Genomic DNA, 25,142 nt, shown 5'->3' on the forward strand with positions numbered 1-25,142 from the left:
TCCTCATCAGCTCTATAGCCTCCCTCCCTTGATTCAAAGATACCTCTGGCGCCGAAGATCCAGAAGAGATCCCCGGAACCAAGGGGGTTGGCTCCTAAGCTCATGTCATTTTACATGCTGGAATACCAGAGAAGTCTATTAACAAACAAAATGATAACAGTGCCACTATGGCTCTACGATTTAATCATCTTGCCCAAGAAATAGTCTTGGCTATTAATGCATGGCAACTGGGTCTCAAGGATACACACAGGAATATACTTGGTTCCAAATCCAGGATAGTGTTCAGTAAGAGGAGGAATGTTAAAAACATTATGGATAATTCCACTTGTAAGAATTACACGTCTAGAATGTACAAGTGTCTGACATGCAGGACCTGTAAGTTTATTAATGACGGCCATTATGTGTCTATCCCTAGTTACAACCGTACATTAAGTTGCCCGGGCAGGTGCAGCTGTAACACTAGTATGTTAGTATATGTAGCAACATGTACTAGCTGCACAAGTTTATATGTGGGCAAAACCACACTGAGGCTCAGGGAAAGAATATCTGAACACGTAAGGGCTATCAGGACGAAGAATGTTCACAATGCATTATACAGGCATAGTACAACTTGTACTAATTTTAACACATTCATCTTTTATGTCATTGATAAAGTAACTTGAAATGAGAATGGGGGAGATTTGAAATTAAAAGTGGAAAATCTTGAGACCAGGTGGCAACTTAGGCTTAATGTCACCCCCCCCCCCCCCCCCCAGGTTTGAATGATAGCACTGCCATTCTTCCAATTTTAAAAGAAAAAGCAAGTGTTATTTAGGATAATTCTTAAACACATCTTAACAATATATACATATTTTTTAACTATATAGGATCAAGGTCATTTGTTTTAGGTTGGATTTTCATATATATACATTTGCATTACTTTATTTTTTATTGATGTTGTGCCTTTAAACATTTGCAACCACTAATTGACTACGTCATTCTTAGTTTTCTGAGTTGATTGATCAGTTTGTTAGGCCATTAAGCTATTTAATTGTGTACGTATTTCCCACGGTTACTCTGATGAAGCCATTTTTATGGTGAAAGCACTTAGTCTTTGGAACTTACTGTCTGTGTTTTTTGTACCAGTGTATCATTAAAATTGTTGTCTTTTCGTCTGAGTTTGTTTTTTTTTTCATTTTATTTTTTTATTTTCAGTTATTAGTGATTTGCTTTGTTTGAAGTTCGGATCAATTGTGATTGTTGAGAAATGAGATTATTGATAAGTGAGATTTTCTAGAGATGACCTTCACCTGTCACCACTGGGTTTCCAGATCCTGGCCAAGGCTCTCACCTCCCCATTGTGCCTTTTTAGGCAATGTGCCAAAGACAAACCTTCCAACATAAAAGATCTGTCGAAAAGCAAATTGAAGGTTATGCTGCTTAACGCTAGGAGACAACCTGAAAATGGGCTTACTGGAGGCCCTCCTTGCACTAGAAGATGCTGATGTCTGTGCTGTCAGGAAAACTTGGTTCAGGGCTGTGGACAGCACCCCTGCCTTACCAGGCTATACCTCATTCCACAAATTCCGACTCCAAAATGAGGTCAGGAAGACTAAGGGTGGTGGAGTCTCTATCTTCATTAAGGACAGGCACACCTTCAGAGTAGCTTGCCAGCATGATCCACTGGAACTACTCCAGGTACACCTGACAGCTGACAAGACACCCATCCAAGTTATAGCTAGCTATAAACCCTTCTCCATGACTCAGTACACCCACTCCTCTTACCTGGATCTACTTGACTCCATCAAGGTACCTCCTAACACCCTGATCCTTGGTGACTTCGACTACCCCACCATAGACTGGGTAAACTATTCTTGCACTAATGTACTCCCTCAATGATTTCTTGATTTCACCAATTTTAACGCACTACACCAGCTCATCTCATCCCCCCACAAGGGGAGAAAATATTCTGGACATGGTTCTCACTAACACAGGTGACTGCTGCACCACTCCCATACTATGTTCTTCCTTGGTGAGATCAAATCATTGGACTGTCTCATTCAAAGTTTTTATTGCACTCAAACCCCGCCCCCAGCCATAATCAAGCTAAAAGTTCTCAAAAGCTAAATACAAACTCCTAAGCAAGGGTATCTGCAGCTTCACAACACCTCCTTCCCCAGACGATGCAGACAAATATGCTGACACCAGTACAGTATACAAGCACCTGTACAACTGCATGAACTCGGCCATACCCAACAGAACTAAAACCTGCTCAAGGACACACAAACCTGTTTGGTGGACATCCTATAACAACAGACTTTACAACAAACGGAAGAAACTGATGTCCAAGGGTAAAAGGAACAAACTCCAAATTGGAAAAACTCCCTCCTTAGCCTCAACAAGCAAATTACATAACTACTCAAAACCTCCAAGGCCAATTGTGAATCTAAACTAGCCTCCACAACAAAGGGAAACCATAAAAAGTGTTCTTCAGCTACGTCAGGAACCTCCATGGCAAAGACCAGGTTTGTTCCGAATTAGTACTTAAAAGTATCACTTACACTGATCCTGTTGACTTAGCCAAGTTGCTAGCAGATAGGTTCAGTGCAAACGTCAACCCCCTGTCCCCCCAAATGCCCTTTAGACATCCCTGATACTTATCCCACACCTCACATCCCCATAGATCAAGTGTTACAGGCCCTATGCAAGGCAAAGAACACAGCTACCATGGGACCTGATAGTATCCCAGGCTGTGTACTACTCCATCTCCTACAAGAATTGGCTTTGCCATTGAGCACCCTATTCAACCACACTGTAAGGCATCATTCCAGCAGAGTAGAGAAGTGCCATTGTCATCCCCTTGCACACAGGTGGTGCCACTACTCACCCTGGAAACTATCGCCCCATTAGTTTGACAAGTCTGATCTGTAAAGCCATGCAGCATATTATTATTAATCTCAGAAACAAGGTCATAGGCATTCTCCAAGCACTTGACCCCACCCAGTTCGGATTCATCAAGGGCAGATCTTGCCCGTTTAACCTGATTGACTTATTTGAGACTGTCACCATGGCCTTGGATGAGAGAAAGTCAGTGCATACAGCTTACCTTGACTGGAACAAGGACTCTTGACACAAACCCCCACTCAGGCATCATTGAAAAGCTAACACAACTTGGAGTAAATCCCTATCTCATCAGGTGAGTGGCCAACTTGCTCATCGACAGGACCCTCAAAGTCAAAATAGTCACCTCCATCTCCGACAGCAGACCTGTCACTAGTGGAGTTCCCCAGGGATCTGTACTGGGACCTCTATTGTTTGGCATCTATTTCTCAGTGGTCCAGGCAAAGACAAAATACCTGTGACTGACCAATTTGCGGATGACTAAGTTGCGTGCTGTCATCGACTCCCCAAATGATGTTTACATACTGCAAGATGGTCTCACAGCAACTAATGACTGGTGCCAAAGTCATGGTGTCAAGTTAAATGCATAAAAAATGTACCATCATACCATTGTGCAAAAACATGACCCCTACTGATTACCACATCAATGGCAACCCCTAAGCACACAACCTGTGGTGAGAGACCTGGGCATGTGAGGTTGATAACGTCACATTCGACCATCATGTAGCGGCAGTGGTCAGAAAAGCCTTTTACTTGGCTCATCTCATAAGTAAAGGGATTGAATCTGGAAAATAGGAGGTTATTACCTTTCTATACTCCTCCCTCATTAGACCAATAATTGAGTATAATGCCCCGTTTGTCATGCACCTCTCCAAACATCTGCACCAACTGGAAAGGCCACTGAAATACCTCACAAACAGAATGCATGGCCTCCAACACCTGTCCTATGCAGACAGGCTCAAATCACTATCACTCTACTCGGTATCATACAGATTGCTCAGGGATGATCAGTGTTTCACCTACAAGGCAATATCGAACCCTGCCATACTACAGATACTCCATATCCGTAAGTCTAACTCCTTATGCACTACCGACTCAAAAGGCCTGAATGGGCCCCAGGGCCATTAGCCTAGTAACCTCCTATGAACTCTCCAAATTAAGCATACATCCGTACTAACTTGCATGATTGCTGGCAGGCTCACTGATGGGACCCAAGAAGCCAGGATTGGTGAAACCACATCCACCAAGAGACTGGTCAACAGTGGAGTACTTCAGGGCTCCATGCTGGGCCCACCCCTGTTTGGTATCTACTTCCTGGTAGTCAGGGCTAATGTCAAAGGCCTTTGGCTCACCAAATTCACAGACAACTGTAAACTGGGAGATGTCATAAAATCACCCCATGACAAAACATCTTGCAAGAGGGTCTAACAAACAAATGACTGCTGCCAAAGCCACAGTTTAAAACTCAACATCAAGAAACACACTATAACTCCCTGTGGAAAACTGTCTACCCATTTTAATTACTACATCAATAAAACATCCCTAAGAGTCGATCAGGTAGTCATGGATCTGGGACCATATGCAGACAGTAATCTGGTCTCTGACCAACATACAGCAAAGATACTAAGAAAATCTTTTTTTTTTGGTTACCCAACCTATTGTTAAGGGTATGGCATCCAGGTCCAAGAAACTTATAGTATCATGCTACTCAGCCCTTATCAGACCCATCATTGGGTAAAATGCCCTCTTTGGCATGTACGCAACCAGATACTTGCAACAGTTGGAAAGCCCGCAAAGATTCCTCATCAGGAGAAACCAGGGCATGAATACCCTGTCCTACACAGATTGCCTAAAGGCCCTGTCTCCTTAGTCTGTATCCTACGGGTTCCTGACTTATAAGGCATCCTCAGAACCAGCCCTGAAGAGTCTTTCATACAACCAGGAAACAAACAGCACTAGAAACACTAGAATCAAGCAACTGAACTTCATTTATGACACAAACAGATATGCTGGAGTGACAGATCTGTGACACAAAGGATCCCCATGTTATGGAACAGGCTCTCCATCCATGAGAAGCAGAGTTCATCCATGACCCTTTTCAAATAAAACTTTGACCATTGGATGGGAAATCAAAAATTCACCCCCAGTCTGGCTCACATGTCTCTGATGGACAGAGTCCGCCAGTAAGTATAATGTTCTTCAATTAACATTCCCTCCACTAGTCTCTTAGCCACCGCCTTACTAACATACTCCCCACTCCTAATAGATCCCCAAGGTACTCGGGGACAAAACTGGGTTGAGGTGTATGGCTAGGTTTATAAAGGCCATAGTGGTCGTTGGCCTAGTAACAACCTACGAACCAATACCACAGCCTTACCAATTTTACACAAGAGCATAATTCTCAATCATTACCCAGTCACCAACACACACACCTGTTATGTATACTTTGTATACCCTTTGGACACACAGGTAGATAGACAGGCACACAAACACATGGACGTGCGCACACACACACACACACATGCACGTGCACACGAACGCACACACACATTAACTGATGAGGCCAAAATGCTGTTGCTTGGAAATCAACTCTTTGTTATCTGGAAATTCACCTGGTGTTAGAGTAGTAGATATGACACCCTTTATGGAAGGTAAGCAAAGCAAATGTATGACATGGATAATGATCTCGAGAGTTTAGTCTAAGGAAAAAAACAAAACAAATCCTGACCCATTACCTGCTCCCTCATCTTCCAAATGCCTGCCCTCCTGACAAACAGTACATAAATGGAAACAAAGAAGCCACCAGCATTTGAGAAAAGGATGTGAGATGGCAAGACAATAAAGAGCAGTACGAGTGAATCCATCATCAGAAATTTGTAGAACCAGAGCTGAAGGTATTAAAACGTTTTGGCAAGCCAGATTTTCCCAGATTGCAAAGTACCTCCCTCTATATCCCACGATGCACCATGCCACTCTCCCTCTGTAGATTTGAGGTTAGTTGTGTTAAAGAAAAGAAAAAAAACATAAGACACAAGAGACCTTCTCAGCCAAGGTGGGGGAAGGTGAGAGGGATCACTACCAAGGATGGACCCACTGTTATGGATACATTGCTATGGTAAATACCTACCTTCCATATCTGATAAGAATGGGCCCATTCTCTGTACATTGTAGGACAAAGTCTAACTTTTCCTATTGGTTGGACCCTTATCAGAAAAAAATTCTTATAATGTTAACCCTGGAGGTAAATCTGGATTTGAAAATGAGATCTAGTGTACAATGCTTTGTAATGACACTTGAGTGAGCTGCTGCACAAATATCATCAGTGGCTGCATTTCTGTAAAAGGCAACTGTGGCAGCTAAAGCTGAATGCGCCTTACTTACTTGTTGCAATGGCTTGGCTTACTTCAGACCACAACATTGTTTGAGCACTTTATTGCTTCCCTGCATCACCCTATGGTCTGCTACCCCTGCACTTTATCCACACTAAGTTTACCAGCTCTCTTTAACTCTCCTGGCTACTTGGTTCAGCTGGGGAATGGTCATGGAGCCTAAGGTCTCCAGGGTGTCTGACTATCACTTTTCTGTTAGGGGTTACTTTTATATCTTAGCCATTTCTCCCACCCACTAGTTTACTTGGTATGTCTGATGGGTGGGTTTGCAATGGCAATGTGTGGCATTTCAGCAAACCTCTGCAGTGCTGCGCCCTCCCTACTTCCTTTTTGGGCTACGCTGTCTATGTCAGCATCTCCAGTTTGCACCAGAGATCACTGACAGCAGCACCCATGCAACCATCCCACATCACCTAGATGGGCATGTACATCCTTCCTGCCCCTCCAGCAGTCACCCCAGCCACTAACTGAACCTGGGTCAGCTGGGATGTAATCAGGGCTTTATCCCGCTATGCCGCCTTAGCAACTAAGATAACATTTTATACAATCTGCCATCTGACAGGGGTAAGTTTAGAAACTGTATGGCCAGAAACTAGGCAGAAAAAAAAAATCTGGGCATCCTTATGTATGGACTTGATTTTATCATCATATATTTAATGGCCGTGCACATCCATGCACAGCATCAAGTGCTTACCAGGATTAGATGGAAAGACTATAAGCAAATGTATGTTGTAAGTTAAATACAACTCGTTTGCAGCTTTGAATATGGAATAATCACTGTGGGGGAAAAACAGATGAAGTGGAACAGCAAAATGAGTGTGCGATTCAGAAAACATTTTAGTTGAAGTAATGGCTACAAAGGAAATTGTCTTCTGTCTCTCCAGTGTCAAGAGGTAAATTCCTGACTAAAGTCCAAGCAACCTGAGTTTGATCAGTACCTCAGGTTACTGACAGAGAGATAATGAGGATAGGGTGCCCTTTCTGCAGGGAGGTACTATACTATGCATCTCTCAGTGAGTCCCTCATGAGGCTAGACTTCATGGGAACAGATGCCAGACTGAGAGGATGGATGTAATGAGTAAGTGGGACTATCCTAATGTACAAATATCAGGGGTCTGCAAGACAGAGACTTGCAAGTGAAGGCAGTTAGACAGACATAGCTGGTTTAAAGGTCATGCACAGCGGGATGAAAAGAAGTACCAACTTTAATGCTGCTGTACTAAACTTAAAGAAAATCTGATTCAATTTTAGCAAAGCAAAGTACATATCCCATGGCAGCATTAAATGATGCAACTGAGGCCTCAAAAAGAAGGTGTTGCTGTCTGACACCCATGACTGAGAGACTTGATTTTATCATCATATATTTAATGGCCGTGCACATCCATGCACAGCATCAAGTGCTTACCAGGATTAGATGGAAAGACTATAAGCAAATGTATGTTGTAAGTTAAATACAACTCGTTTGCAGCTTTGAATATGGAATAATCACTGTGGGGGAAAAACAGATGAAGTGGAACAGCAAAATGAGTGTGCGATTCAGAAAACATTTTAGTTGAAGTAATGGCTACAAAGGAAATTGTCTTCTGTCTCTCCAGTGTCAAGAGGTAAAGTCCTGACTAAAGTCCAAGCAACCTGAGTTTGATCAGTACCTCAGGTTACTGACAGAGAGATAATGAGGATAGGGTGCCCTTTCTGCAGGGAGGTACTATACTATGCATCTCTCAGTGAGTCCCTCATGAGGCTAGACTTCATGGGAACAGATGCCAGACTGAGAGGATGGATGTAATGAGCAAGTGGGACTGTCATGAGGCTAGGGGGCAGGAATACATGCTTGGTGGACCTCCCATTCTCCCCATAGCCAAAATGTGATGATGTCAATACAAACAATGGGGAACCTAGGCCTAGGATAAACCCTTCTTTCATCAGCAAGACAGCTTCCCTGCTGGCCTGTCTCACCTTCTTGCCTGACATGCACCAAACCCAAACAGCCTGCAAAAGAGCAGAAGCCTTCATGTATGAATTCTCTCAAAAAGGAGACTATCCTAATGTACAAATATCAGGGGTCTGCAAGACAGAGACTTGCAAGTGAAGGCAGTTAGACAGACATAGCTGGTTTAAAGGTCATGCACAGCGGGATGAAAAGAAGTACCAACTTTAATGCTGCTGTACTAAACTTAAAGAAAATCTGATTCCATTTTAGCAAAGCAAAGTACATATCCCATGGCAGCATTAAATGATGCAACTGAGGCCTCAAAAAGAAGGTGTTGCTGTCTGACACCCATGAGAGAGAGAGAGAGAGAGAGAGAGAGAGAGAGAGAGAGAGAGAGAGAACTATGAGCCAAACAGGCTCAGCCCTGCAAGTGGTAAACCCCTTGGTCAGCAGACTTCACATGGATGGTGGCATGCATGCACATACCTTAGGCTTGCAAGGCTGCTGCAGAGTGGGTGGGAGGGTTGGGGCAGACTCCTTGGCAGTAGTATTATGCTGCACCCGTACAGTCAGTCACATTACTGGTCTGAGATGTGGTTCAGTTATGCTGCACCGGTATAGTCAGTCACATTACTGGTCCCAGATGTGGTGCATGTTGACCCCAGGAGAGGCTATGGTGGGTCAGGTATACGAAGTAAACAAGGAGAAAAGCTGGTAGCAGCTGATAGTCATTTGTAGGGAGGGGGAACCAAAAAAAACAGCGCTTCTAAGGAAGGCCTTGCATATTTGCAACTCTAAAGCAATAGCATCTTTGTGGCAAGATGTCAGTCAATCAACAATTATTTTATCAAGTACTGATTGATCAAATTGGGAGGGGGGAACCAAAAAAAAAAGCGCTTCTAAGGAAGGCCTTGCATATTTGCAACTCTAAAGCAATAGCATCTTTGTGGCAAGATGTCAGTCAATCAACAATTATTTTATCAAGTACTGATTGATCAAATTGGGAGGGGGGAACCAAAAAAAAAAGCGCTTCTAAGGAAGGCCTTGCATATTTGCAACTCTAAAGCAACAGCATCTTTGTGGCAAGATGTCAGTCAATCAACAATTATTTTATCAAGTACTGATTGATCAAATTGGGAGGGGGGAACCAAAAAAAAAGTGCTTCTAAGGAAGGCCTTGCATATTTGCAACTCTAAAGCAATAGCATCTTTGTGGCAAGATGTCAGTCAATCAACAATTATTTTATCAAGTACTGATTGATCAAAATAATTTGGGAGAAATGAACTTAAACAACAGTGGGCTTTTCTTTTTTTTTGTCTACTGTTGTGTGATCTCTGAGTAGGTATATTTAAGTTTAGGGGGCTCTGTGTGTCCCCAAACATTGGGAGAGCAGGGCCCACCTTAAAAAAAATAAACTTACCGCTGAGGTTCAATGAAAGTTGTTTCAGCATTTTTCTTAATCAACCGGTACTAGAAAAAGTTGTTGATTGAATCTTCTTTGTCTTTGTGAAAATTAGACATAGGCATGGAATCCAAATATCCTTTAATAGAAGAATAGCTTAGCTCAGTTTAAAGAATATCTGTGAGGGGAACAGGAATGAAAAGGGATCGAATTTCTTGCAGACAGTCTACAATGAGAAGCATGTCCAGTTATTCATGTCAGTTTTTCTCATACTAGGCTTTTGGGGAAAATAAGTATATTGGACACACTCCAAGAAAAGAAAAGATCACTAGCAACCAAAGAAAGTGGAGAAGCCATGCAGTAAGTCACAAGGAGTACATTTCTGGGTGAGATTTGCCAGAAGGATGGGTCAACTACTTTCTTGTGGGACCCAAAAAGTGATTCTACAAAACCGAGACAAAATGAAAGAGAGCTAGGTCAGTTGGGGCCAGAAGGGAGTTATAAGGATGGCTTTCGCTTGCTGGAGTTTTGCCTTCTAGTTGAATGGCATCATCAAACCAAACAGGTAAAATCATAGAGAAGTCCAAGAGACCACTTGTGGGAAACAGCACCCTTTGGGGGTTTCCCTGGTGATAGAATAAGGAAGGAAAAAAATTAAATGTGGTCAAGCAGGCAAACAGTTACAATTCAGTTTCCCTGTTTTCAGAAAATTCTCCTTGAGGTATCATGGGGGGGGGTAGTAGTGGCCATCTGCTCAATGTATCTGTCAAGGAATTGAACTCCCTGGGGATATGGATTACAACAACAGAATGATTAAGGGTGTGAGGCCCCTGCACTGGCCCAGTAATCAATGATCCTCAACCATCACCACTGGTAACAGGGAGAGATGTACACAATGGGAGGATGACAAGTACACACACAGTAAAGTACAATTTCCCTTAAGAGCACACAGAGAACACAGTAAGTTTGGGGCTGGTTTCTCCATCTTTCTCCAGATCCCCAATAAGACTCCCCACTGGCACAACTATATGGTTAAGATCTCAGAGGGGTCAGCCAAGACCCAGCACCCTTTCTGTCCAACAATTGCTTCTTGTCCCTGCCCAAGTAACTGACACACACACACACTTTGAGATTTGATTTACATACAAACACACACGCGTGCGCACACACACACACACACACAGACACACACACACACACACACACACACACACACACACCTGGGGAAAGATGGCACAGGTTTATTAGCTATGCCCCCTTCTGCCCATACTATAAGGTAGTTATCACTGCCACCAACCCCTCTTTATCAGCTACTTAAGGCCCTTAACAAAAGGTGACCAATCCTAATGTGTAATGTTACTATTATCCATATGGTAAGCTTGGCCAAGAGCAATGCTATTTAGGAGTGACCTGTACAGTGTCAACAAATACATATGCAAGTACACTAAGAGCTTAAGTATGACTCAAATATCAGCCACAAAGATAGATTTAAATATATTTAATAATAAATAATAAAAGAAAAAGACAATACTCAATCAACAAAGTAACTACAGAGTTCAGAATCACAGGACATATTTTAAAACAACATTGCAGGACAGTCTCAAATAGATACAGAAAACATCTAAACTAATATTTACTACATTCCTATCTATATCTAAAAGATACTATGCCCTAAATAACTTACTTACAGATCAAGGCAAATGCAGATGAGTGCTGATTATGAGTGGATGTTTCTAGGTCCAAGACAAGATACAAAATGCACAAAGTCTCTCTCTGAGAAAGTTCTTAAATTACTATCAAACATTACTACTGGGTCAGCTTGGATGACATCAGTCTTTGTCACCTGCCTTCAGTTCCCAGGCCAACAGAAACTAACATCCCTGTGTCAGAAATACACATCTCTCAGATGTTTGCTGAGAACTGGAAGTCATAAAGCAATAAAAACACTTTACATTTTAAACTTAGTAATTACTTCTCTCCAAGACAATAGAAAAAACTTCTAGCTCTAGATATCGTGTCTTCTTGCTGCATTGAAACTAACTTGTATAGCACATCGTAAAGCACTTAATTTCACTTATTTTCCTTGAAGTTTTGTAAGTTACTCTTCTAGGTCCCAGCAGGGAATGCTGTGGTTATATTCTTGAAGCTCAGTACATATTATACAGTTCTGTATAAATCATAGCAATATTCACAAATGACATAGAATTTTTTTACAAAATTCCAGAAGCTGGGTTGGCAGTGTCTCGTTTCTCCCCTCACCAAAAGCTCAAGCCAGTTTTTCAAGTGACCCTTGAGAAACACTGCTTGAGAGGGTTGAGCTGGGAATACCTTACCCCATTCTCTGTCTTGAGAGCCCATCTGCATTGGCATCGCTAGCCCCACTGTAGTGCTGCTGTCACATCATATACTTGAAACCTTAGGCTCCACCTTAGTAACTTGGAATTTTGCTGGCTGGCTCCATGTAGCCATGGTAAGGGACGGTGGTCTGTAACTACAGTAAATTTCCTTCCATACAGAAAAGGCTTAAGTTTCAGAAGTGGCCACACTATGGCTAGGCATTTGTTTTCTACAGCTGCATAGCATTCCTCCCTTGGTTGCAGCCTATGACTGATATATACCACTGGGTGCTCTTCTTCCTCTGAGGAAAGCTGGCTAAGTACAGCACCCACCTCATGGTTTGAAGCATCCACCTGCACAACAAATTCTTTGCTGTAATCTGGACTGGCTAACGCAGGGGTTCTTCCAAAACCTCCTTTAAGCTTCTGGAATGCCTGTTCACATGCTAGAGTCCACACTACATTATCTGGCTTGTTTTTCTTTATCAGGTCGGGGAGCAGCTATGGTACTATAATTGAGGACAGACTTTCTGTAGTACTTTGCTGTCCCTAAGAATGCCCTCACCTGCTTTTTGGTAACAGGGGGAGGCAATGCCAGAATGGCTTCCACTTTGGCAGGTTCTGGCCTGACCTTACCACTCCCCACTCTATGTCCCATTTAGGAGAACTCTGCCATATCCACCTGACATTTGCTGGGATTAATGGTCAACCCTGCCTTCATGTAGTCTGCCCAGCACCTCCCTGACATGCTGAAGGTGCTCTTGCCAGGAATGTCTGTATATGGCAATATCACCTAGGTAAGCAAGAGAAAAATCTCCTGCTCCTGTTAGGATACGATCTACCAGCCTTTGGAAAGTCGCCGGGGCATTTTTCATCCCAAAGAGCATCATTGTGAACTGATATAAGCCAAAAGGAGTCACAAAGACTGACCTCTCTCCAGCACTAGGAGTCAAGGGCACTTGCCAGTAACCCTTGGTAAGATCCAAAGTGGTAAAATACTTTGCCCCACCCAGCTGCTCTAGGGCTTCATCTGTCCTAGGCATGGGGTAAGCATCTGACTCTGTGGGACTTTTTAATTTCCTGTAGTCCACACAGAAATGGCTGCTGCCTTCTTTCTTTGGTACCAGCACCACTGGTGAGGCCCAGGCACTGCTGGACTCCTGAATTACTCCTAGTTCCAACATTTCCTGTATCTCCTTCCCTCAGAGTCTGTTTGCCTCTCTCAGGCACCCTATAAGGCGCCTGCTTAATAAGCCTTCGGGGTCCTGTTATCCACTTGGTGCTGTACCAGGTGGGTGCATCCTGGTTTCCCAGTGAACATGTCCCCAGACTCCTGTAACACTGCTCGGATTTCTCAAACCTGAGTAATGGATAGCTGCTGCAACACTGCTACCCCTTCCACTGAGGTGTCAGTCCGAGCCTCACTGAGGAGATCAGTCACCAGAGCCCCCTCAGACTCCTTTTGCCATCCACTGCAAATACTCAGCACAAGGGCCTCCCTATCCCCCCCAACACAAATAATACTAATACAAGCTTTACCCTCAAAACAGTTTCCACCACTTCAATCAAAAGCATGCTCTCCAAACTAAAAACCTCATCAACACCAGCCGACCTACTCCCCAGCTATTTCTTGAAACTCACAGCAGATGCTATTGCTATCCCAGTCTCCACTCTCATAAACAGATAAATTGTTGAAAACTATGTGCCCAAACTCTGGAAACTATCCTATGTTACACCCATACATAAAGGCGGGACGTCCACTGAACTTAATAACTACAGGCCCATTGCTTTACCCCCCCCAGCCAAAATCCTAGAAAAATGCATCCATACCCAGATGCTAAAATATCTCCTAGACAGCAACATCCTGTCACCTACTCAGCATGGTTTCAGACCTGCCCATAGTAACACTATAGCCCTCCTCTGCTTCACAGACACAGTAAATAGTCTCATAAATGAAGGCCTGCAGGTGTCAATTCTTTTTTTGGATATGTCCAAAGCATTTGACACAGTCTTGCACCAAATCCTGCTAAACAAACTAAACCAGTATCACCTATCAAATTCCACTCTTACCTGGTTCCAAAGCTACTTAATTGACAGGTACCAAGCTGTGAAATGGGAAAATTCTCTCTCTCCTCAGCTGCCCATAACTATAGGAGTCCCACAGGGTTCTCTCTTTAGACCACTACTATTCACAATCTTCACAAATGACCTCCATACCTCCACACAGCATGCATCTATCATTCAGAATGCAGATGACACTGCCTTAATCTGTGCTGCACAAAACATTCCCACCCCCCTGCAAGCAACTCAACTAGCATTCTCTGACATTGAAAACTACCTAACCAAAGCCCAACTTATCCTCAAGCCAAAGAAAACTCAGCTTATGATTATAACCAGTTCTAACAAAAACACTGATAACAGTCAATTCACTATCTACTCCACAAATGCTACTCCAATCGCTCCAGTGGCACAGGCTAAGCTATTGGGAATAACCATAGACTCCCACCTAAAATTTGATAGTCATCTCAACTTAACTATTAAAAAAGCAGATGCCAAACTGGGATCACTCTACCGTATCAAACCATTTTTTACCAACAACAAAAGATCAGCTATTGCTCACTCCCAACTTCTATCCACCCTACTCTATGCATCTCCCATTCTACTCTATGCATATCCCATTCTATTCTCAACAAAACTAAACTAAGCAAAATGGAAGCCTGCTATAACAGAATTGCCAGCTTTGCTGCAAATTGCTCATACACAATTCATCACTGTACTGCTTTGAGACAGCTCCACTGGCTTGACTGCCCAACCTCCTAACCTACAATCAGCTCTGCCTCTGTCATTCAATCTATTACCTCCCCAATAAGTGTCCTGCCCTCAAAAACCTAGCACATTATCACTCAGCCAAAAGGCCTCTTAGATCATCAAGCAAACTACTACTAGAAGTCACCAACAGCTACAATAGCTTTGGAGATGCACTATATAGCAGTTCAGTGGCTAAAAAATGGAACTCTCTCCTCACTAGCATTCAAAACACATCATCCAAAGCCTCCTTTGAAGACCTCATCGGGCAACATATCAAACAAAGTTGGCAATGCCATAATTTCTCCCCAGGCTAGTGAAAGAGGATAAGGTACATATAGTAAACCTAGAGTACTTGATAATAGTTTTCAATCTTACTCACAAACACTGGCTAATCTACAATGTATGTACTGTACCTGTGTACTATGTATATATTCTACCTATGTTCCAAATTTCAGCTGTACACCACAAATCTATTAATTACCTTTATTTTTAAATTAATATTTTTTTGTTTGTTCTCTCCACTGTAACTGCTGTGTTGCATACCACTGTAAAAACATGTCTTTTGTAATTTGTGTGTATACTGATCATGTCCAGATAACTAAAATCTGTAATGTTTCTATGTGGAGCTTTTCTCTACTGAAAAAGGGCCTTTTCGGCTCAGACACCCCCTGTTAACAAAAGTAAAATAAATAAAAGAACTTAAATAAGAGGGAGTGTATAAATATTTGGGAATTAATGAAGGATCAACAATAAAACATGAGCAAATGAGAATAAAACTCACTGAAGAATATTTTAAAAGACTAACCCCCAAATTCAATAAACTCTGTGCAGGAATAGTGCTACTTCTGCAAGGAGTGAACCATGTCCATTTCCGCGTAGCTATAACAGCAGCGCACATTGCATATTCATGAAGGTGTGCTGCTGCTAAGGGTTAACGGAGCAGTTATGCAGAAATCTTAAAAAGGTGTGAATCCACCAAGGTTTTGTGAAATTCTGATTGGTGAAGAATGTGAGCTGTAGCCATAAAGGAGGGTCAATAGTGTTAAAGCTGTGCTTTCTTCTCTTTAAAGATGGCAGACTAAGTTTTTTTTGCATTATTTCTGTCTCTCGACAGCTGACCATCAGCTGCTACCAGCTCCTTTTCAATTAGCTGTTGTATCCCTCCTTTTTCCCTTATAGTCTTTATCCCCCCCTCTCCTGGTCTACATTTTCTCCAAACCATACTGGTCCCATTTATCTTAGCTATCACAGATAACACATACATATTTGATCTTCCCTTGTCCTTAGGCACCCTCAGTACACATATTTCACCCATTTCTGACAATATAGCATCTGTTATCTCTTACATTAGCTCCTTTAGTCCTTTGCTCATGATCTGCATATAAGTATATGGCTGCTAGCAACTCTAATCTCCAACCAAGTGCATTAGCTGGTATCCCCTTGCTTATTTACATCCCTTCACATTCACTGTTCAATTCTTATTGTTTAAATACAGTCATGGCTTTATTTTGCCACTACTCACAGCTGTTTTGATTGCTTACTGTAGCCTTCCATGCCGCTCTGGTTCAACCAACTAGCATACATCCAACAATCGACTATACACAACTTAATCTACAAACCCACTGCTTGCCCTGTCCTGGATAAGCTTGTCAAACAATTCATACCTAGCAGATCACTCAGATCAGAAGACAAAAACCTGCTAGAAACCTCCAAACCTTTTAAAAGACCAGGTCAGTGCCTTTTCTCATACTTTGTTTCTAAACTATGGAATTCTTTCCCTTCAAACACCAGATCAACCCCCTAGCCTGCCACTCTTTAAAGCCTTTCTAAAATCGCACCTAAATAAGTCATGGCTCTGCACATTCTTAACTCCAGGTTAATCCCCCTCTACTTTCTCCTTCCTCTGTCCACCTTTCTTGTTCTCTGCAGTTTCCCCCGTAGATCTAAAAACCCTCACCAAGAATTCTCCTTCCTTCCCCCTAACCTTAGTTTGCATTCTTCTTTCTGTCTCTCTAAACCCCTCTAAATTTATAACTTCTCAAATCTTCTATGCTATCTTTCCCCTTCTGTAAGTAAAGCTGTTTTATATAATCTAGTAAAAACCTATTCTTATGTTAACACAATACTAAGTAAATCAACTATTATCTTCTCAACTAATCTATTGTTAATACATGGTAATATTTTAGAAGTAATATTTTACAAATTAAGACAAATTTTAAGCAAAACTCTAAGCAACTTGCCGCTTTTTTTCATCTGCTTGTAATGTAGTATGTAAAGCTTTAATTAACATTATGTTGTTTTAAAAATTCTATTTGTGTATATACCCAAATGCATTGTGTCAAGTCTTAACTAACATTATTGTCAGTCTTAACTAACATTATTGTAAAAATTGCAGTCTAGAAACTAGATATCTAAATGTGGAGCTTTTTTCGCCAGGCATCCGCTGAAAATGGGTTATGTGACCCAGTCAGACTATCTCACTTAAAAAAATGTAAAATAAATAGTAAATAAACATACAGTAGTGGACATTCTATTTCTTAATCTGTTGTGTGACTTTCATGTCGTGTGCTTTTGCCAAGTCTTAATGCGTAGTTATCACATTTGCAGTACGGTAGCTATGTGTATATGTTTTGGTGATGGTCGTACTTTGAAGAGGCTGCTGAAATAGTTGCACAGTAGAGAAAAGTGCATATAAACTGAACTTAAAATTTCCTGTTGACTTATAGAGTGCATCAGAGTAATTTTATCCTGGAAATGTCTTGGTGTTCTCTCAGACTGCAAGATGACTTCTTAAGTCTTATATTTATGTCACAGTTGGACAAGTTCAAAAAACAGGGTGCATTATATGGAGTTAGGAACCACCTGAAAACCACAAAACATGAAATTTTAACAGGGTCTGTCTTCTTCATTAAGATTTTCCATAGAGACACTGTATTAAAAATCCCAGCAGTACATATGCCAATTATTTATTTAAGATTGTTAAGCAAGTTAGTGATCTGCTCTGAAGACCTTTTCAACCATAACATCAGTCAAAGGCACAAGACACAAAGGTGAGCAGTGTAAATGTGCAAGAGTTGTGCTGCAATACAAAACAGATGCAAAGGCAGTGCAAGAAAAGTAATGAATGCATAACACATGCATGACAATAAATTAACATGAAAAGTGAAATAGTCATTTATACTTTGGGAGCAGCCATTGTCCATGAATTGCAGAAAGAGGTATAGATTATTATTAAGGCTTATTATTTGCGTAAATAAAGACTGAATAGCGTGACAGATATTTAGTAGTATTTGCCAGCAGAGTGGCCAGCTAAAAAACTATTTAGGGCTTAGCAGGTAAGGTGAAAACCAGTAAGATATTAAGTAGAGAAACAGTTTTATTTTGCAGAAACAGAGCAGTGAGGAAATAGGTCTGATCCAAAGGATCTAGTGATCTAGTGAGAGAGGGTGTAAAAATCATTGGAAGTTCAAGGCAACTGAGTCTTGTGACCATTACACCTTGCCATTTCCCATACTAGTTTGTACCTCCCTTCTGGAGGAGGAGTATATTAAACATGCTCAGGGTGAATTTATGAATATCATTATCCAGGTCTTGTCTTTATCTGCAGAGTAAGTGTATTCCACAGGCGAAGAAAATGCTGAGCAATGACTCTGCATGTTACCATGTTTTATTGATTTTCTAAAACATGTCTTATTCTAGCGTGTGTATGATGGTATAAGAGATCCTGGAATACCATGTTCCTTGATTGCTCAGAAGACGAGGTATAGGTCTCCACTGAGAAGCATATTAAACACACAAAAGAGGGGCGCTGCTTCTAATTGTTTTAAGTAGATTAGGGGCTCTAAGCCTATAATCCCCTTTATTAGGAACCTCGGGTGTCTTTCTAACTTTTAACATATCTGCTGAGGCATGTCTCAAACTGGGCATTATTTTCTATAATTGGTCTAATCAGTGCTAAATACAAGGGGACAGTAACCTCTTTTTTTCTGATCTCGGTGATCACCTGTGCCATATAGGTGGTCTTGACAACTGTCGCTACATGATAGTCAAAGGAAAGAGAGAGGATTACCCAACCAGGTTGTCAGATCTCTAGTGGCATTTTCATTTTGAAGTGGATTGCCAATGCTATATGCTAGGGGGTCATTTGTCTGCCAAATGCAATAATGTTACATTTTGTAGTATTTAATTTAAGCCAATGTTCAATATACCAGGCATTTATAAGTTCTTGCTGAAGGATTTCTATATCAGAGGGGGATTTAACAATGATTCCCAGTTTGCAGTCATCTACAAACCTGGCTAGCCATGGATCTTGTTTTTGTCTGTATGTCAGAGAAGTAAATACTGAATAAGAGTGGTCCAAACAATGAGCCTTGCAAGAAAGTAGTTCACAATCACTATGGGATGATTTCTCATGCAGCTTTACTAAAAGGTTACAAACAGAAATAACAGAAATAAGATTTTATACAAGCAAACGTCAAATACTCAAGTTTGTCCTACTAACTGGCAGTTGCTCAACTCATATATTTGTGATCAGTATGAAGTTTCCCCCTGCATTCCCTGATGTGGGTAACTCTCCATTGCACTCCCTGACATGGGTGTTGTGCACTCAAGTCTTCACTGCACTCCCTGACATGGGTGCTGTGCATGCAACTCTTCATTGCACTCCTTGACAAGGGTGCTGTGCACCCAATTCTCCATTACTATAAATATAATAGTTTCAAGGTCACACAAATTAGCAGGAAGTAAACTTATAGGCAGGTCTTATGTATTTGAATGTCTCACACTAGAATGCACAAACAAGTCTTTAGATGAAATCAAATGAAATGCGAGCACCTGAATAGTGCATAAGGAAATAACGGCAGAAATAAGTCTAAAATGAAAATTGGATAGATCAATTGGAGGAAAAGTATCCAAAGTGGATCCAATGATGGGAAAACCCATGTGTACGCATACATTTATATACATACACACATAAAGTAACTTTACAAAAAAATAGTAACTACATAAAAATGAAGATATTTATGGTTTATTTATTTATTTTATTTATATTTGTTAACCAGGGAAGAACACTGATCAGAATGGACCAGTTGCCGGTTCAGCCTGTCTGAATACAGATTAAAAGTGTAAGCAAGCATAACATCCGTGAGATGGAATGCCTTGATCCTAAGTACAAGCTTGCCTGTGTAGTGCGTTTGTACGTTTAACTGCAAATCCTTTAACCGCAAATGTAATAACAGCTTTCAAAAGCCGGTATTGTATTAAAGAAAGATTATTGTGCGGTTATTCTGTTTTTCCCTCTCCACCCAGCATAGCTATGGCCCTGGCACAGGCAGGGGAAACATTTATACAATTTATGAAACAAAACTAAAAAAAATACATCACTGGGGACCGGGGGAATCTTGTCTCACCGAGTAAGCACTGAAATTGGGTCTTCCAATTAGACGATGCCATGCCTCAACTGTTCACATTTCCAGCACACATTTTGAGTCTGTTCCACTTTCTCATAACGTGTGCTTCATCCGAGATGCTCACCAACACTGGAATAACTGTGTAGTCACCTAGCATTGATTTTCAGGTAAATAAATTGCAGCAGGAAACTAAGGCAGCTGTTTTGCATTAAAAACGTTTTTTTTCTTCTAACTTTTAACTCTAGCAAACTGCTTGTTACAGTGCAACAAGCAGATGCTACAGTTTAGACCACAGACAGAGCGCAACAGCGCTCAGGTTTTACCGCAAATATACTGCCGGCGTTTAAAAGCCGATATTGCATTAAAAAAGATCAAGATCGGATGATTGCGTTTTCCCTGTCCACCCACCCTAGCTGCACTACTGACATAGGCAGGGGGAACATTTATAAACTGTAAGAAAAAAAAAAAAAACATCTCTGGATAATGTGAGCATCTAATCTTGCTAGGTAAGCCTTGGGATCGGCTCGTGCAAGTTGACAATGCCTCTCAACTGTCCAGATTTTCGACTGAGTCTGTTCCTCAGAAAATTTGCAGTTTTCTGAAATGCTTTTTGTGACAAATCAATAAGTATTGACAATAACTAAATGGCAGGCATTTGAGGTCCAGACTACATATCCTTCAGAAAATAAAATAATCACTTGTAGATCAAAATAAACAGGGGAGGTAATCCCACTTTTGAGCAGATAGCTACCAAATTTCACAGCTTGCACTTCGTACAACTGAACTGCAAGGTCATCTACTAATGGCTGCATTTTACTAGACATAATTTAATTCAGATAACTAACTTTACAACTACGTTTGTAACTTATAACTAACACAAGACTACTTGTACAAACTCAAAGCAAGAAATAAAAAAAATGTCTACAATAAAGCAGGGAACAACTGCTCTGGACAGTAACCCAAATGTTTTTTTTTTACAATGGTCGTTCATTGTGGCTACTCTAGAAATTAACCACAATGAACGATCGCACTAAAACTAAATTATCATTGTAGCGATTACTTGCAAAGCAGTGAAGGAACCCTGCCGTACCTCTCAGCATTTTAAAGTAAGAAATCAGGACATTTTTAAATACTGATCTTGCAAACTTAGAAAGTTGATAGAATAGCAGGTTTTGCATTAGTTTACCACTAACAGGCCGAAAATATGAGACAAAAAATTCAACAGTCTGAGACAGGACCATAAAACTAAGCTGTAGTTGAAACTAGGAGAAAATATAGGATTGGGATTGAAACTATACAGGATGCTGAAAAGAAAAATGACACTGTGGGTGAGGAAAGTGAGTGACGTGAAAAGTAGGAGTGGCATTGGTCAGCTTTACTGTGGACCCAAATTTTAAACGCTGGGATTGTTCTCCTATAGGGTTACCACTCGTCCCACTTTGCGAGGGACAGTCCCTCTTTGGGCAGTTGTGTCCTGCAAAACAATTGTAAAAATGGCAAATGTCCTGAGATTTTAGGACAAAATTATTTCCTATATTTTATGAAATAGTTGCATAAAACAGTTATTCTGTATCTGAAATACAGAAATATTATAAGAAACAGAATAAGCAACTAAAATACTACAAGCTTTTATTTAGGCAAAAAAGTGAAGTTCTGCCCTTTGTACTGGCAGTGGGTATGTTTCGCCCTGCAAAATCTGACATTAGGCCCACTGCTATTTTCCATTTTCATTAATGACCTCCACCTAGCAATTCCTCATGCAACCTGCATTCAATATGCAGACGACTCCACCATTATTTGCTCAGCTAATACTCCTTCCGAGCTACAGTCCCTTACACAAAAAGCATTCAATACAGTTGAGCAATGGTTTTTAAGCCGATGCCTCCTACTTAACCCTAAATAAACTAAACTGCTACTTTTTACTCCTACTCACAGGTCAACCCCTCTTCACTTCACTCTTATATCTCCTGACCCAGCCACTAAACTTCTTGGAATAACCATAGATAATAACCTAAACTTCGATACTCATATTAACATCACTATAAAAAAGTAAATAAGAAACTGGGATCCCTTTATAGAATCAAACCCTTTCTTACTCCTACAGCCAAAACCGCTATAGCTAGAACTCATTTAATCTCTATCCTACTATATGCTTCACCCATATATATCCCAATCTCTCAAAAAACAACCTCAACAGACTTGCTACCCCCTATCATAGTACTGCTAGATTTGCCACTGGTTCTCCTTTTAGAACACATCATTGCAACAACCTAAAACAATTAGGATGGCTAGAGTTCCAAAACCAGTTACTATTTCACCAGCTTGCTATTATCCATAAGAGCCTGCACTACCCCACCTATACTCCTGTACTAACTACTCTCATTACCCCCTAAAACAATCTTAAGAACTTACGCTCTTCTAATAAGCTACTTATCACCACTAGCAGATCCAATAACTCAGCTGGAGATTCTTTGTTCTCTAACTCTGTAGGCAAACACTGGAACATGCTTCCCTCTGAACTCCTATCCCTGACATCTATAACACTTTTTAAACAGAAACTAAAACTATTTCTCAGTACTCATTGGTTATGCCCTTATACTAACCCTGACTAACGGTCTTTCTTCTTTATTCGATTTCCTATGTGCTCTCTGCATCTAATATTATTATGTTCTAACTAATGACATCCTCTTGCTGTCTCCTATAAACCTTGTATTTCACTGCATCATTTGTATAAATAAACATCTTTTTTTCTGTTTCCATAAGTAAACAACTGTTTTGTATTTTATTTTTGCTTTTCATATCTCCTCATCATGAGCTATGTACTCTTGTAATGACAACTGCATCAAGCCTATACGGCTGTAACTGTTCAGAACTTTTCAACTACTTTATACTTCTCTGAATTGTGACAACTTTTTATTATACATATTGTGTTTGTGTTGGAGCATTTCTCCCCGGGCCTCTACTGAAAATGGATTTGTATTCCAGTTAGACTAGCCCGGTCAACAAATGTAAAATAAATTAAAAATAAATAAATTTGTACCAAAAATGTTTGAAAAGGTGGCAACCCTATTCTCCTAAATACTTAGACACACCACAATTAACATCCACGATATCACAAATAAAGAACCTTACCTCAAAATATAATGACATCATCCTTCAAAAAACATCTCCAACACTATTACCTATTTCATTCTTCTACACTTTATTCAGAATTAAAACACAGATGCACAGAAGACGGTCAAAGTCAGAAGACACGCCCAGACAGTCACTGTTGTGTTCAGTTGAATGTTATCCCTTGGTTTTCTGTTAACCCGTTCCAACCCAACTTGCGTAAACATACTTTTACGTAGTAAGGCAATACTACGCCTTACGTTTTTTCTCATGGTGTGCTTGTAGTCGACCTGTTAAGAAATACTGTGTGGGAAGCTTACATAAATAGTACTTGTACGCTTCGATGTAGTAGTGTTAGGTTTAGTGTGCTGTAAAGTTTTGACCTGATAATTCAGAAATTTCCGAATTGTTCACATCAAAGCACATTTTAATGGACGAAAATACATAGTCTGCGTTAAACACTTGTTGAGGACGGTTTAACTTGGAATATCTGAGCGGTCTATGCCCCACGTTTAATTTCCATTTCCTAAATGGGCGTGCCTTCGTTGAAGGTTGGGCGTCGGCCTGGCAAATCGACATCATAAAATCCAACTGCTAATCATTAGCGGACCGGAGTTCCACTGTGGCGACCCCTAACAGGGAAAAAGCCGAAAGACAAACAGACATAAGTATTTGCTTTCTAGTCTTCTCCAAGTATGCATAATTTATCATGATGGCTTACTATACGAGGAAATAGCTTGTGCTGTAATTCAAATGTGATGGATGAAGAATCACAGCTAAGACACCTACTCCATTTGACCCACGAAGGAAATTATAGCCTTCTGAAAGCAAAACTAGAAAACAAAACACCTGCATTTAAAGCTTTAGTTAGAAAACAACATTTTGGGAAATCTGGTGATACTTTGCTACATTATGCAGCAAGGCACGGGCATCTGCGCATCTTAGCATTTCTTGTTGAGGACGTTGGCATGGATATAGAATTGTGCAATGCAGATTATAAGCGACCACTCCATGAAGCTGCCTCCATGGGTAAAAGGGACTGTCTTTTGTATCTTATTTCTTCAGGGGCAAAAGTAGACTGCTTGAAAAAGGCAGACTGGTAAGTTGGTGTTTGCTTTATGCAGCTGACCGCAAACTTATGTCAACTGTGTAATACAATTAGCCAGGGCCACTTGGTTAAAAAGTAAATCTAATGTGCATCATTAATGTATTTCCATCACTCTTAAGTAGAATTATTTATTTATTGTTAATTCGTACTGCTGTAACTTTACTTGCTGCACCAACTGTACTTGCCAGATATTGTACTAAAGCTCACCCTTCTCACATTGTGGCATTTTATTTATTCAGGCTATTCTCTCCATTCAGTTACAGTAGTCTCTGGATGTCCACCTTGTCTGAGAATCTTTTTAATGGCGCAACTGTCATTTGTAGTTTTGTCTCATGTGAAAGGCTTGTATACGCCTTCACTTGTTTATTTAGGCTGTAGAAATTTCTTAGATACAAAAATCTCTTCTTTTATATATGCTGTCGGTTAGAGGTGTCAGGTTTTCTTTCATTCATATATAACTTTTCTGTTAACCAGTAACTGAAAACTCACCAGCTGAACCCTTTTATATGCTACATTTTTACAGCAAAATATTTGCTTTGTGCATTTGGAAAACCTTACTCAGCCAAGGTACCTGTTGCTCTGCCTTCTTTCTGTCCTGGTACAACCTTAAACAAATTCTTTATTTTTCAGTATCCTTCAAGCAGTCTACTTTTGCCCCATACAAATAAGGTACAGAAGACATTCGTTCATGTTAAAGTATTGAAATGCTTATCAACTAGATATTGTACACAAAATGAATAAATAAAATCTTGAATTTTTTTCCTGATTGG

General features: G+C 40.7%; 2 protein-coding genes across 3 annotated transcripts in view; one reads left to right on the forward strand and one right to left on the reverse strand.

Moving 5' to 3' along the window:
* FBH1 (F-box DNA helicase 1) overlaps window positions 1-23,500 on the reverse strand; it is a 1,264,666-nt gene extending 1,241,166 nt beyond the window's left edge. Inside the window, exon 1 of one of the 2 annotated variants that reach the window (XM_044088820.1) lies at window positions 23,286-23,500. The gene's annotated coding sequence lies outside the window, so the exon portion shown is untranslated. The remainder of the gene's footprint in view (window positions 1-23,285) is intronic. The other variant, XM_044088821.1, reaches the window with a different exon arrangement.
* Window positions 23,501-23,588: 88 nt separating this feature from the next.
* Window positions 23,589-25,142, forward strand: part of ANKRD16 (ankyrin repeat domain 16) — a 371,524-nt gene continuing 369,970 nt past the window's right edge. The window contains exon 1 of the mRNA XM_044088822.1: window positions 23,589-24,363. Within this exon, the coding sequence (XP_043944757.1) occupies window positions 24,023-24,363 (341 nt within the window). The 5' untranslated portion in view covers window positions 23,589-24,022. The remainder of the gene's footprint in view (window positions 24,364-25,142) is intronic.

Source organism: Protopterus annectens, chromosome 11.part0 (assembly GCF_019279795.1).
Source record: "Protopterus annectens isolate FY-2018-M chromosome 11.part0, PAN1.0, whole genome shotgun sequence".
In the NCBI taxonomy this organism is placed as follows: Eukaryota; Metazoa; Chordata; order Ceratodontiformes; family Protopteridae; genus Protopterus; species Protopterus annectens.